Source organism: Plasmodium chabaudi (genome assembly GCF_900002335.3).
Source record: "Plasmodium chabaudi chabaudi strain AS genome assembly, chromosome: 10".
NCBI classification, from domain to species: domain Eukaryota; phylum Apicomplexa; class Aconoidasida; order Haemosporida; family Plasmodiidae; genus Plasmodium; species Plasmodium chabaudi.
The window spans coordinates 1141958-1158015 of NC_030110.2; the positions used below are offsets into that span (position 1 = coordinate 1141958).

At 23.6% G+C, this 16058-nt stretch overlaps 5 protein-coding genes across 5 annotated transcripts; 2 read left to right on the forward strand and 3 right to left on the reverse strand.

The window, feature by feature from the left end:
- Nucleotides 1-1625: 1625 nt before the first annotated feature.
- PCHAS_1029500 (26S proteasome regulatory subunit RPN13, putative) lies at nt 1626-3814 on the forward strand (the record flags this gene model as incomplete). Its single annotated transcript, XM_016798418.1, has 11 exons — nt 1626-1637; nt 1919-2011; nt 2122-2178; nt 2260-2350; nt 2487-2536; nt 2614-2662; nt 2811-2912; nt 3018-3099; nt 3242-3372; nt 3596-3628; nt 3756-3814. The coding sequence occupies 11 exons, from the start codon at nt 1626-1628 to the stop codon at nt 3812-3814; spliced, it is 759 nt and encodes a 252-aa protein (XP_016655627.1).
- Nucleotides 3815-4026: 212 nt separating this feature from the next.
- On the reverse strand, nt 4027-5497 carry PCHAS_1029600 (DnaJ protein, putative; the record flags this gene model as incomplete). Its single annotated transcript, XM_737891.1, has 3 exons — nt 4027-4119; nt 4335-4594; nt 4705-5497. The coding sequence occupies 3 exons, from the start codon at nt 5495-5497 to the stop codon at nt 4027-4029; spliced, it is 1146 nt and encodes a 381-aa protein (XP_742984.1).
- Nucleotides 5498-7086: 1589 nt separating this feature from the next.
- PCHAS_1029700 (diphthamide biosynthesis protein 1, putative) lies at nt 7087-8517 on the reverse strand (the record flags this gene model as incomplete). Its single annotated transcript, XM_016798419.1, has 1 exon — nt 7087-8517. One exon carries the CDS (start codon nt 8515-8517, stop codon nt 7087-7089), a length of 1431 nt encoding a protein of 476 aa, XP_016655628.1.
- Nucleotides 8518-9813: 1296 nt separating this feature from the next.
- PCHAS_1029800 (conserved Plasmodium protein, unknown function) lies at nt 9814-14341 on the forward strand (the record flags this gene model as incomplete). The annotated part of the gene is made up of 11 exons (XM_016798420.1): nt 9814-9824; nt 9954-10039; nt 10252-10335; nt 10494-10565; nt 10659-10717; nt 10802-10990; nt 11138-11183; nt 11375-13576; nt 13729-13992; nt 14120-14157; nt 14276-14341. 11 exons carry the CDS (start codon nt 9814-9816, stop codon nt 14339-14341), a joined length of 3117 nt encoding a protein of 1038 aa, XP_016655629.1.
- Nucleotides 14342-14638: 297 nt separating this feature from the next.
- On the reverse strand, nt 14639-15438 carry PCHAS_1029900 (conserved Plasmodium protein, unknown function; the record flags this gene model as incomplete). Its single annotated transcript, XM_016798421.1, has 2 exons — nt 14639-15083; nt 15191-15438. The coding sequence occupies 2 exons, from the start codon at nt 15436-15438 to the stop codon at nt 14639-14641; spliced, it is 693 nt and encodes a 230-aa protein (XP_016655630.1).
- Between the last annotated feature and the right edge of the window lie 620 nt (nt 15439-16058).

Consider the following 16058-nt stretch of genomic DNA (forward strand, 5'->3'; position numbering starts at 1 on the left):
ACATAAAAACTTAAGAATATATAAATAAATGAAATATAACACAATTAAAACATAAAAATATAAAATCACCTGAACTGAAATATTTTTAGGGACAAATATTGTTATTTGTTATTAACAATACATATATTGATCATATTAAAAATAATATTGTAATATAAATAGTATATATAATAAATTTATTTTGAGAAAATGCATATAAAAATATGAACAAGTCAGAATTTTTTTTGCGCATAATAAGCTAATAAAAAAAATAGCGATTATAAAAAAAACTATTATTTTCATAAGGAAGGATTAAATTATAATTTTCATTGGGCTTATAAATAAAAAAAAAAAATTTATTCAAAACAAATACCCAAATAATATCGCTAAATGAATAGCAATAAATTGTTTTTTTATTTTGTATACCATTTAAGACCTTTCTGCAAACCATCTTATTTGCATAGTCAAGCATAGGTATGGTATGCCTATGCAATAAAAAAATAATTTTATGATATATATAAAAGAGGTAATAAGAAACATACAATAACTATATAATGAGTAATGTTATTTTTGAAAATTATTCTACAATTACTAAAAAGGAGGAAATATATTTAACCTTTTTCTTATTTAATAAAAAGTTATGGAATAATATATCACATACAATGTATTTAAAGAAAGTTCGATATATTCCGGTCTATTTAATTCGTTTGCTATATTTAGACTGTTTCCTAATACTTTAATATTGAACAAATTTATAAAGGTGTTTTTTCGTTCCCACTTTTGTGAAACAATCTATTTTGCTACTTGAAACGTGGCTACTTAGGAAATCAAACATGAATATCTTTTCCATTACTATTTTAATAATTATGTACAGTTCATACATATTGATATGCATATGTGTATGCATGTCTGATGATATTCACATCGTTGTTTTAGTAACCATCACAAATATTTTCATTTTGGTATTTAAATAAATAAACGTGTGAGTACCGAAATTGATATATGGTTAATTCTTTTTTGTACTCGGCATGTATAATCCTATAGCTCTCTTTATCAAATTGGTTAATTTAAAAAGGGATTGCAACTAATGTTACAAAAAAAGTTCAATCAAATAATAGTAAATAAAACAATAGCATTTATTTCCCCATATAAATAGTATATATGTGTACAACTTTAAAATTACTTATACAATTTATTAATGCCTTTTGGAAATGTTGCATGATTATCGGAAAAGAACATCCTCTTAAAAAATAATTTTAAATATAAAAAAATAAATAATAATATTCAATTTTTATATAATAGTAACTAGTGTATGTGTATAATTATTTTATCATAAAAGGTTTTCTAAAAAATAAAAAAAAATATGTGCATTTGATTGTTTCATTATAAAGAAAATTGATATATACATGTAACAAATTACAAAGATTTTATTTCTCCATTTATTAATTTTTTTTTTAGAACATATGTAATATAACTTTCAGTTTTGTTAAAATTTCACATACTACCAAATACAGGAACATTGTAAATATTTTAAGTATTATTTAAGTTATATTTTCTATACTTATCTTTGAAAATCAAATAGCATTTTTAATAAATAGTAAAAAAAAAAAAAGGGACAAAGGGAAAATTACGAAATATAACCAAAAATGGATTTAGGGGTATGTATTTTTAGCTAGCATATTTATTATGTACATGCATATATATATATTTACTATAAACTAGATATGTTCAAATAGTAAATTCTTATACACATTTTATATGGGCAATTATATGGGGTTATATTCCACACATACTACACTTTATTATATATATCCACATTTTTAACGATATATATTTATCATAAATAATTATTTTAATCGATGGATAACATATTTAATAACGCTTTACCAAATAAGACAGTAACATAAAATTTGACTTAATTATTTTTTTGGCTTGTTAGAAAGTATACCTAGAAATAAATGCAGGAAAATGCATATACGACGGAAATGTTGTAAAACCGGATAGTAGGAAAGGGAAGTTAGTTCTTTATAAGGTAACAAAAATAGCCAACATTAAATTCGCATATTCTATTTAACTCCTTTTCAATATGCACAAGTTATGGTTGATATATTTTATAATAATATTTTTTTTTTTAAAAAATAGATATGTGACAATCTTTATAACTTCCAATGGATTAGTCGAGAAACTAATAAAATAGAGGTAGACAAAAAAGGTGTAACATTATCAGTCAATAAAAATGTTTATGGAGACATACAAATAACTTTATCTTGCTCGTTTTAGGACAATATAATATTAACAAAAAGCATATCATTGGAAAGAGTCCAAGCATGCAAAACAGGAAGAGTTTATTTATTAAGAAACAAATTAAAAGGTTAGAAAATGTATCAATAATTATATTACACTGTTTACAACCTTTTAAATGGCTTGTCAAATATATACTTCGTTTTGATCAGTAAAAATATGCACAACTTGAATATGAGAATGTAATATTTTTCACAATTTTTTAGGAGAGGTTTTATTTTATTGGATGCAAGATTCTGATGAATCAAAGGATGAAGTAAATAAAAAAAAATATGAATTAAATTTGAATAATATGAAGCGATGAAAAACATTTTCTCTATCTCTTATTATTAGGAATTTGTTGCAAAATTTAACTCTATCATAGCTAGCGATTTAGGAAGCAGTATGAAATTTTATTATGATTTTTATTTCGAACATAGTTACATAAGATGTGGCATATCCCCATTTAATACAACTGCAAAGTTTGAAAACGCATATATATATACATATGTAATTACATTATTTTCATTTTTGTGATTGTTAAACTACAGATATGGGAGTAAGAAGGAGATATAACAAAACTGATATTCCTGGGTTATCCGATTTAATGTTTTCTCAAAGGGAATATGAAATGAATGCAAATTCAAAAAAAAGTAAACTTCAAAAAGAAAAAATAATAACATAAAATAGACATAAACTATTTTCTATGAAATGGATATTATAAAAAACATTATATTTTTCTTTTTTTTAAAATTCAGATGTTTCATTTAAAGATTTATTTGTTGGTGAGTACATGTCTAAGTTGTTGGAAATACCGGAAGCTTACGAGGAATTAAAAAAGTTAGTTCTCAAAAAAAAAATGCACACATAATATATGCTTATATAAAAAGTGTTTAACATATTTTGAATCATTCCGAATGCTAAACTTAAAAAATCCTAATTTTATTATTACTTTGCAATATTGTTAATCTCATGTTTGTAGACATATGCCTAGTGGATATCAAACTAAATATGATATAGAAAGCTTGATTAATAGTAGAATGCTAAACTCTAATTTGAACTGTCTGGATTTATCTATTCAAACTCAGTTAAATTTTATATTAATATCTTTAAGTAAGCAAACTTTCACTTAATGTACCAAATGATATATCCAATGTTATGGATGCATATAGAATGGTCACATTGTTCATGCCATTTAAAATGGCATACTATAATATGCAAGCAAATGTGTGTTTTTTTTTATTTTGCTGGCTATCCATCATAGGTGGGTAATGCCACCAGTTACACACAAATTATTTATTAATTGATTTTTCTTTCTTTTTCAATTTCGATTTAGATTTGCCTCCACACGAAGGACCAGTAAACAATCGTAAGAAAAATAAATTAAAAATGATATTTTAAAATTATATTATTATTTTTTAATAAAAAGTTAATATTATTACATATGCAAGTGTATATACATAACTATAAATATTATGCATTGTTCATATAAACAGCACTGGAATATATTGTCGAGGAACTGGAAAAAAAATATAATAAAGAAGATAGTAATTAAGGTATGCATATATGCGTACATATGCAAATATTTGTATATCCCAGAATTCATAATTTAAAACAAAAACATAAAATTTTTTTTTATTTTAAAATGAATAAAAGTCACGGTAAAAAATTGAAGGGAAATGGGAAAAATATAAAAGTAAAGAAATTGTAAAATGAAGAAAAAGAAATTATAAAATGGTAAGACAAATGACAATTATTAATAAAATATTATTTTGATAATAAATGTGAGACTATCCCAATAATATAAAGGATGGCAGAAAAAATAACACCCTTGTTAGCATTCCCTTCCTCGATATCTTTCTGCAATGTAAACAATTTGGAAAATTTGGATAATGTATAACTATTATAACAAACAGACATAAGCATAAAATATGCATTTATAGCAAAACATATTTGGATATAAAGCAGAGTCTTATACAAAGTGTGCATGTTTTTACTACCCATGTTTACTATGTTATATATATATTTTTTTTTTTCAACACGTTTAAAGACATATTTTCTTTAATTATTATTACCTCTTTCTCATTTTTCTCAAGGATACTTGAAACATATGAATGAGACCAATCAAATCGACGGCATAATTCTTTTTTTGGAATTTGCAGGTCGATATCTTCTTTACTGGTTTCTACAATAGGATGTAGCAATTTGTAAAATATATCATCTTTATCACATTTTTTATCATGAATTTGACTATCTTTTAATTCTTGAACATCCTCTATATATGTATGCTCTTCTTTTGGTCTCCATGAAAAATTGCAATGTCGGTCAACTTTACCTGTACGTTCATAATAAAAAGAAAAAAATATGACCATGCAAGGAAAATTAAGGAATATGTGTGTGCAAAAATATGTTTAATTGAATGAGCAAATGAAAAAAAAAACTTACCATCAACAAGTTTAGCGCAGAAAAGAACGGCATCATTGTAATTTTTAAGTACTTTCATATTTTTTTCAAAAATATATTCACAAAATGTTACTGCATATGTGTTCATATCTTCTTCAATTAAATAAAGATCTATAAATAATATGACATTCATAAATAAAGGGACAAGAGATTTTATGGCTTTAATTCTTTCAAAAGGAGTAAAACGATTAAAGAGAGGCCAAAAGGCTAGAAATTCTGTGCTTTCATTACTAAATCTAAGTATTAATTCTAAACAAAAATTTAATGTTATATATAAACAAATTAAAATTCGATATTGTTCATTATCCTTTCCATAGGAATATAAGAAACCAAATATAAATGAAATAGCAAACTGAAAAATTGCTATAATTATTATTTCAACATAAAAAAAGCTTGTTATTTCACTACCCTGAAAATCTCCAAATCGATCATAATTATATTTTTTTTTGTCATTTGACAATATTTCATATGCTTCTCTTATTTTAGTAAATTTATCAAATGCGTCTGGTTCTTTACTTTTATCAGGATGGTATATACGTGATAATTGTCGAAAAGATTGTCGTATTTCAGTTTTGGATGCATAGGTACTTACATTTAAAATTTCATAAGCATTTTGTTCTGTTTTTTGAAGTTCATATATAGCTACAGAAAATAGTATAAATAAAGCTATGAATACACCATATTCTCTTTTTCCTTTATTCCAAGGTCGATTGGGTCCGATAAGCCATTTTGTTAATGGTGCAATAATTATCATATAAATAATCATATCCTCCATTTTGCCCTATTTGTTTATGATATTGGTAATTATTATTAGTTCGTTTTTTATTTTTTGAAAATTTTACTATTTGATATGAATATATAGATATACAAATGTGGACATAAAAGAAAATTATGTTTAAGCATATAATAAAAGCAGACAACTTGATTTTTGAAAATAAATTTAAATAATTTTTTGGGGCTTCATTGCATTATTCGCATAAATATGTATCTACCACATGTATAGTATACACATGTAGATATATATTTGCAAACATATTATCTTCAAAATCATGAGATACTTTCGAACTTGCTCGGCTATTTACGCAAATATTCCCCAATACATATATTAAATTTACAAATAAATATATTCGGGTATTTATGAAAATATGGCATTATATCTATACACACATATGCATGCTACCATTCCGGTATACCAAGATAAATGCCTTATATATATACACCTATTTTCAAAAGATATTATAATATATGATAAATATATATATGCAACATATACGCATATATCTATATACACATATATCTATTTATTCATGTAGCCACATATATGTATATGTGGTGCCAAATAATATAACTAGGTATTATTTGATTAATATATGCATACTCTAAAAAGTATTTTTTTTAAAATATAAACAAAAAAATATAAAATGTAAAAGTTAGTATATTATGCATGCGCATATATTATGTACATATATATTAGCTAAAGTATTAATAATATTTCAGATTTAATATATTATTATAAAGCCAAAAAAATATTAACAAAAAACAGTGTTAGTTTAAAAACACATATTTATATTTTTCTTCTTCGGCTTTCTTTATTTTTTGTTTTCCTTCTGTTCTTTTATTTACTTAATTTTACTTGAATTTAATAAAAAGTTCGAGAGAAGGAAATTTACATAAACATGTTTTTATGTTCGAAAAGCATTTATAATGATATAAAATATTATCTTATAAAACCCTATAAATTAATGTTACATTTTTTTATCTTTAAAATTGTATTTTTCAGTGTAACATTAAAAAAATTGTTCAAAAAAAAGGTGAAATAAAATAAATGAGGGTCACGAAATGTTATATATAAAAAATATATGTGCAGTATACACTACAAGCAATAACGATATATCAAAATGTAAAAATATGAAAAAATATGAAAAAATATGAAAAACAAAAATAATTGCAATAAATAGAAAGTGAAATAATGAGAATAAGTAAAACGACAATATAGTTATAATAATCATAATATTAAAATGAACAATATATATACAAATAGCTATATATTGTATTTGCTTTATTAAGGCCACCAAAAATTATATATCATACACCATTATGAGCAAAGCCTAAAGCTGATTGATAATGGGAAATTATATAAGTTATAATAAGTTAAGCAAAAACAAACAAATAAATAAAATTATTACTTAAAAAAAATTAAAACTTAAAGCATACATAAATTTGTATAAAAAAAATTATGAAAAAATAGGTTCAAATAAAATTTGCAACATATTATTACATAGTACTTATGAGGAAACAAAATATATTAAACATAAAATGTAGCATTTTTTGTTCCTTCCAACAATTTCCATCGCATATAGGTCATTAATAATGAATGCTAATTTTCGATTTTTTCATTTGAATTCGTCGTTTTATAATCTCTTTTATTGGCAAATTTTTCTCATTTATATCACCCAAACCCGCATTATAATTTGCCCATACATTTCCAGCCTTAGAATAATAATCCATAGGATAAATTTCTCTATATTTTATTGAATTTAATAAAACATATGCTTCATAAACATTTAATAAAGGTTTTATATTATAATTGCCCCAATCTATTGATAATCTTGGGCATCCTATTTGTACAAATACATCAACATTTTTTATTAATTCTAATTTTTGATTAAATATTTCAGACAGTAATAAAATAAAGTAAAATATTTTTTTTTCTTTAATTATGTTGATAAGATTTTTCAAAATATTAACATTTCCTTGTCTACCTAATGTACTTAATATTATGCACACACTTTTACAATTTTTTGATTTATTTATTTCATTTTTTCGTATATTATAAAAAAGCTTATAATCATATTTCTCTTCTGATAAAATTTTATCAAAAGGGTTGTAACGAAAAAAAGTAAAATCGGGGTTGTGTATCATTAAACTTTCTAAATGAAATCTACCATCAGCTATAAAAACTATTTTAACATTATTATTTTTTTTTAAAAAAATTCTGCACATGTTAATAATATATGATTCATTTTCTTGCTCGATGTTGACTGTAATTGGCTTTAACTCTGTTGAGGTTGATAAATCTCCTGAATGTTCATAATTTTTTGTGTCATTTTTTAGTTTATTTTCCTCTTTTTTTATGACTTGTTCATATAAAAATTTATACAAATTTGGTGATGTGCACCCCAATACCTCTCCTTTTGTTAGGGGTAATACTTGAGGTATTGGCAAAAAGGTATCAAAATAATTTTCATTTTTTAATATATTATGTACACCATGTACAACACAAGAAAATTGTATTGTTCCAAGCAATAATACAATATCCGTTTTTTTAAAATTTTTTTTAATTGTTTCAACTAAATGAGTAGAGCTTAATTTTATATCGACAAAAACATAAATACACCTAATTTTTGTTACAGTTAAAGGTACTAAACAAGAATGTCCATAATGTATAATTAAATCGCATTTAAGTTTATCACTAGTAAAATCATCAATACAACAACCTCCATAGGTGACATCCCCTAATATGATTACTTCTTCAACACAATCACAAAAAAAATAAAATATTTCAGAAAGGTATAAGCCCCATACTAATAAACCTTCAGGTAATTGCAACGCAATATTTTTATATTTTTCTCGTAATATTATATCTATACATTTATAAACTTCAAAATTATAATTTTCGGGAAATGCTTTTTTTATAGCTTTTTCTAATAATTCATTATTTAAGATATATTTAGGAATAGAACAATGGACTTTTTTTTCTTCGCTTTTTGTGGCTCTTAGACTTATTTCGTTCATTTTTAATTGTTGATAAAATATGAACACCAAAATATATTCAATGGCGTTTTTCAATTTTGATTATTTCGTAAGAATGGTTTATCTTCCATAAATCTACATAAACTTGATTTGCTTTATTTAATTTTTCGCCTAAATTTTAACAATTTCAGCATTTGATACTTTGTTTTTTTACCCAAAAGGTATATAAAAATAAGTGAACAAATTTAATAACTTTTTAAGGAACTGTTTTTTTAATAAATTTATTCTATCATCTTGCTGTTAGTTATTTAAAATATAAACTAAATTTGATCAAAGAATGTTTTATTATAATACTATAAAATATTACTAATTCATACGCATAGTTCTGACTCCTATATAGGATGATATATAAATTGATGTTATTTATGTATACATATATTTAGGAAAAATTGATAATTGCCATTTTCCATTTATCAATTTGTTTGAAAATTTTTTTTTATATAATTTTTTAAGTAGTTTATTTATTTGAAAATTATATTTTTTTACTGTTTGGTATGTATTTATATGCATAAGGAAATTTTATATGGTTTATTTTTATTTTTTTTCTTAGCCTGTTCATGTATAAGTTTCATATATACGGGGTACCCAATTCTACAATTTTGGGTTTTACCCTATATATACCCCCCATTATTTATAGTAATAATATATTTTATTTTTTTTCAATTTTATAATTTGTTTTTGTTCTTATTTGTTTTATTTTATTTTAATTTTTTTGATTTTTTTTTGGTTGTAATATTATTGAATTTAAAATAAATTATGTAGAAACTTGTTCTTAAGCATAGATGAAAAGGTTGTAAAATTTGTTAGTGCACATTTTGAAAAAATAGAAGAAATCAAAATTGTTATTGTCATTATTATTAATTTATGTGTATATATTTTTTAGTAACTAAAAAAAAAATTAGAGAAATATATAAAAGCATACAAAACAAAAAATTATAAAATAATTCACAGTTATGATTAAGTTAAAAATTGTTAATTATTTTATAGAGGTCTTTTTAAAGTGACTCAAACCAAATTAATTTTTTTACAACTATATATAATTATATTTTGTGTGTAACTATATATTAATAAATTAAACTCTTAAATAGTATAAAGAACTTATTGGGTGTACATTAAAATAAATAAAAATTTTCTGTTTTTTTTTAATTGCAAACAATTCTTATAAAAAAGAAAAAGGAAAGAAAAAAAAAATATAACTTATTAGTAATAATTTTCAATGGCATCCACACCTATACAAAGAATTATATTTTAATCATTTACATTTTTGTAAACATATAAATGGAAAATAGGTACTGCTTTATTTCTCTATAAAAATTCAATGATAAATTGTAACATTGAAGTATGTTCTTATGTATAAAAAAATAAATAAACATATATACACATTTATAATTTATTTTTTTTTTACCTTCACAAAGTAGAGCATTGTCGTTTGAAAAATATCAACTAATTAATAAGCGCCCATGTTGTAACCAAAATGGAGGAAAGCAATATTTATTAGCAAATGGTTAGTGCATATTAAATTATTATCATAAACTATTTTAGAATTATGTATGTATGAATATGGATAGACAATTTATAATATCCTTTGTCCGTTTTTTGCACATATTTTTTCCACATATTTTTTCCACATATTTTTTCCACATATTTTTCCCATATATTTTTCCCATATATTTTTTCCATATATTTTTTCATATATTTTCTTTAATTCTTTCAAAGAACCCAATGACAGTAAAAACGGGGATACCTTTTCAGACTGCCTCAAAGTTGCAGAGGATATAAAAAAAAAAATAATATATGAACGTAAGACAAAAATGAATAATAAAATTGTTGAGAAATTTGAATTTTAATATAAAAATATTTTATAGTGTACGTGTGTGACCATGCCAGGGAGTACCGTCTTTTCCATAAATTATATGGCACATATATATTCACTTAATTTGTATTATAAAACCTTACAGAGTTTGATGCAATTCTTTTTCTCTATTCCAAAATATTAAAAGAAAATAAAAGAAAAAATTGCGCATCCAAAGGTTTGATCATAAAAAAATGCTATGCATGTTGATGCCAAACAAATTTTATACTAACCAACTTAGATAAACCATTACTAATTTTTATTTTTTTAGAAATCGATGAAAAAGTAGAGGAAGCAATTAATACAACCCTTGAGATATATTCATTAATTGTAACGATTTAAATGTGTAGACTTTTTTTTTCTCGTTTTTTTTGTCATAAATTTTTTATATCCCTATTTTATTTCTTGTCTTAGGAGAGTAATAATGAGAAGACGAAAAAAATATATTTAAAAAAAATGTCATCGATTTGTGACATATTATGTAATTTATTAGTTGAATATACTAAGAATGATAATAGTAAACAACCAAAGGAAGAACTAACAAATCATGAGCCTGATCAAAAAGAAGAGAGTGGGGATGCCACTCCTGAAGATTCGGAACAGGTATGAAAGAAACATTTAACAATATTTATATATTCTAAGCATGGAATTATAAAATGTCTACATGCATAAAAATATATGAATTACTTTCATTTTATTAACATACACATCTTTATATTATTTCATTTTTCTATTTAAAAAATTTCGAAGATTTCGGACCAAAACAAAGCCAAAAGCGAGGCAGAAAAAGGCAATGGTAAAAACATTTGCAACATCGACAAGCTGCTATTTTTTCTACCTATTTAGAAATGTGTATATGTGCATAGTCATATTTTTGGGATTGTTGATAATTATTTATTAAGCTTAAAATTGTGCATATATATATTGTGTCTTGTTTGATGGCTTCTCACTATTTTGTTTTCATTTTTTTCGGATTAGGTTCTGCAGATAATATGAAAGAAAGGAATAAGGTAGATGTCATAGATGAAATAAACAAAATGATGTCACCTTTTTGTAATAATATCAAAAAAGAGAGAGAAAAAAAGGAATACTTATGTAGCGATTTTTCACGACGCAACAATTTATTATGTCTATATGGTGCAAGCGAATTAAACGAAAAATATATTTACAATCCTTACACAAAAATGAAAAGCTTTAAGTTTTACAAAAATATTGATAAAAATATAAGATTAAATAAAAGAGATGAACTAATTGAAAAGTTTGAAAAAATTATGAAGAATAAAGAGAAAATTAAAATTTCCCAATCTGAAAAAAAAATAAATAAATCTACTGATTTAAAAAAATTATTATTAAGAAGTAGAAAGAGTGTTACTAAATTTGAGTTGGACAAATGTGGGAATATAAAAACAGTTATTGAATTTGTTCGAAAATATGACAACAAAAAAAATGTTATAACTCTTGATGGATATGATGATTTTTTGAAAAGTAAAAAGGTGTCAAACTTCGATGAATTAAAAAAAGAGAAAAATATATTATCTGAAAAATCTGGAACCTATACTATGCAACAAAATAAAATTGACTTCTCACCTTTTAACACTAACATATGTGCAAATAAAAATAAAGAAATTGAAATAATTGAAACTACTACCCAAGATAGTAGTGGGAGTGGAGAATATACTTGTCTTGAAAAAAGTAGACGTAAGAAAAAGGATTGGAATAAAAGGATAGATAAAATTAGATACAAAGAGAATTTATATTTTTATATGCAAAATATGAATGGAATTAAACTTGTTAACTATTATGATGAAGATGAAATAATTAAGGATATACTCAAAGAGAGTGAGCAAAAAAAAAATAAAAACAAAACTAAATTGGGTACATCAAATAATAAAATATTACAACATAGTCATGTATCTTTACGTAAATATGGTGGTGGAGTATATGAAGACTCAAACAAAAGTAAATTAAATTATTCCTCCCAAAAAAACGTAGATACTGACTCTGAATCTGATATGAATAAATATGAGGTATTAAGTAGGATATACAATTTGAATCAAAGCAAAAAAGATCCAATAATAAAATTGGACGAAGAAATTAATGCATTACAAAATGATGAAAACAAACAAGTGGATAATATAAACAAATTAAGACCAAATTATAATGACAAAAATAAATGTCATAAACCGAACTGCGAATGTTGCACAAATCAAATTTCTAGCATCTTCCTCTTAAACTGCTTTGAGAAAAATGTTGCCGAGCAAGTCGAGGAAAAAGCCAAGGAAAATGAAGAAAGTGAGGAAAGGGAAGAAAAATTGGAACCCATCCCAGTATATAAAAAACCGATAAAGAAGAAAACAGAACCAATTTTGGAAAAAATAAAAGATCAATTGCCCCAATCATCCCAGTTAGAATCGAAAATAAAACCTGAAGATGACCATAATATTATTGAGCCCGCTAATTTAGAATCAGAAGCCAAATCTCAAGGTGATAATGAGGGTAGAAAGCCTGTCGATTTAGAGTCAGAAATGAGACCTGAAGATGATAATAAAATTGAAATCGAAGAAAAAGAAACAAAGATAAACAGTGAGCAGATCTCTTTAGCAGATAAAGAACAACGAGCCTATTCAATAACTAAAATAGGATCTATAATTAGTAGCATAAATAAATCAAAGAGTTCGATTTACGATGAAAACGAATCAAATGAAAATGAAACAAATAAAAAAATAGAAGGTTTTATTTTTGATGAAAATTTAAAAGATATAACAATAAAATCGTATAGTATAAGTAATAAGAGTTCTAAAAATTGCATAAAATATATTCCAAATCAGCAAAAAAGTATACTAAATGATAATAAAATTATAGATGAAAATAATGAGGATGGTCAAACAGATTTAGTTTTATCAAAGAAAGGAACAGACCAGATTTCTAAAGAAGAAGGGGAAGAAAGTGGTGAAAAAAATAAGACAAGTTCATTATCGAATAGTTTAACTGATGATATGAATGAAAATGATTTAACAGGTTTAAGAGAATTTATGAAAAGGGAAAGTTCAAATAATGAAGATAACCTTAATGAGTCTCTTAATGATATGGAAACAATTTCGAGGGATCTACAAGTTGAAAATGATAAGGAATCGTACATAGACAACTATCTAAAAAATGGATTTTTCTCGCATGTCCATATAATGTTATGTAAAAATTAAAAAATAAATATACATACCGTAATATGTTAATTTCTTCAATTGTGATGTAAGTATATAGGTTGGGAAGTTATTTTGTTTGCATTCATGGTAAGACACCAATATTATTTGAATTACAATTTTAATATTATTTATCCTTTTCAGCGGAGACAAATATTATTACCAGGAGATGTAAAATATTTTATGATAGCGAAACAAAAAAATTAGGAATAATGAGAGATAAAAAGGTATTCAAAATTGATGTAAGTAAATTAATGATACAAGAAATACCAAGTTTGAAACCTGATTTAGCAATAATAAAAATAATATTTCCTCAAAATAATAGTAAATTATTAATTGTAGAATCAAATGATTTTGTGGGCTTACAAGCACTTGGTGATAAAATTGGATGGAGCCCCGATAATAATGGTAATCCAAAAAAATGAACTCATGTTTTTTAAACTATGCATGCTTATGTAATATGGTGGTTATTGTCTACATTTCAATTCTTTTTGACATATTTATTTCTTTTTAATCATTTCTTATACTTTTTTAGACCCAACTGTACTAAAAAATAAAAGGGTAATAAATACAGTCTTTGATTTAGCATTAAGAGAAGAAAGGGAAAAAAATTAATCGTGTACATTATGTTGTATATATTTTCATTTTTTTACTTTTATTTTTTTATTTTTTTATTTTTTTACTTTTATAGAAAGACCAAGAAGATAATACGGAAGGAATGAATTACAAATTAAACAATCGCAGTAATAAAATTTAGAAAAATATATAGAGAATTAGGCAAAAAATTGGAAAAAATATAAAAGTGTATATATCTACATTTTCAAAAGGGAGGATTATGTATCAGCCTTGTACATAATCTATAGTTTTAAATTTTGGGGGCATTTTTTATTTATTTTATTTTTCAGATAAATCAAAGAAAAGAAAATTTTTTAAAGAACTATTTTTAAGAATATTTTTATAAAGACATAAAGATGAAGGAAAGGTAAACTTTGTTGGAGGACCGAAAAAGGTAGGTGGTATTATATGCACATTATGAATAGTTTTAAATTAATTTTTAATTTTCCAAAATATGGGCACCTTTTATTAGGTGTACAATTTGAGATAGCATTTTTAAAAGAATACACATTTGATCGTTTGTTTGATTTACATATTTTTTATGATTTTTTTTTGTAATAATTTTCTCAAAATAGTTAATAAAATTTGTGATTTTTTTTTCGTTTTTATTTAATTTTTTTAAATAATCATTAATATTATTTTTGTCATGTGTTGTTCTTATGATTTGTTCTAACTCTTTTTTCTGAGCTTGTAAAATTTCGTAACTTTTACAAAAATTTTGATTTTTAAAATGGTTAATAAGATAATTCATTTCATTTTTTGAAGTGTTTGTTGTTTTTTCCTTTTTAGGGTTTTTGTTAATATCTCTATACATTTTAAATTGTAAAGGAATATTCATGTCTTCACTATAATTCTTACTTTGTTGACATTTTTTATGAACAGGTCTACTTTTTTGGTATAAAAATGGATGAAATAAATTGTGTGTGCAAAATATAGATATCGTAAAATATGGTGTATAAATATAATTTCATTTTTTGGAGGGTTTATTTACTTTTCAAAAGGTGGGCATTTGTCTCTTTGTAGCTGTTCCTTAATATTTAAGCCAATTTTATTTATTTGATCATTATTTAATTTTTTTTTAAAATAATTTTCATGGATCTTGATATAATTATAAATTTTTTTATTTACATGCTTATTAGTTTTAATAAAATTTGATCTACAATTTTGGTCTTTTGGTAAAGTCCACTTTTTATTGGACCCAGCAAAAATAGCATTTCTTTGAGTATATTCTTTTTCCATATTTTTATAATCGAATAAAATATTATTATTTTTTTTTTTTCTTTTTTTTGTAATATTTAAGTTGTATGAAATATTTTGCTTTTTCTTTAGTAACTTATGATAATTTTAATATAACATTCACTTTTTAAATAAACACACACTAAAAATGATGTCTTCTTTTTTGTTACATATTGTTTTCTTTATTTGTACTTTGGTTCAATCATCCTTTGAATTGCTTATTTAAATGGATTACTACATTTTTAATGTGATAAAAGAAAAAATTTTGTCTGATATTATTTTATTTTTTAAAGCCCTTTAAAAATGTAAAATATGTACATAATTTTTTTTTATTCACAATTTGGTTGTTCCATTTTTATATTGGCTAGTTTGGAACTTAGGGGAAGATTTTTATTTTAGGCTTATATGAAAAATTTAAACGAATAAGTTCTACACACGCACACAAAAAATAAAAGATCTGTTGTCGTAGCTATTCATTTGAATTTAGTATATTTGCCTATTTCTGAATGTGCATATATTAGTTTTCATTTTTATGTCAATTAAGCCTAAATTATGTAATTAGTAATTTGTGTTTTTATACTTTTTTGTAAAATTCCCTGCATTACTATTTATAATTATCACAT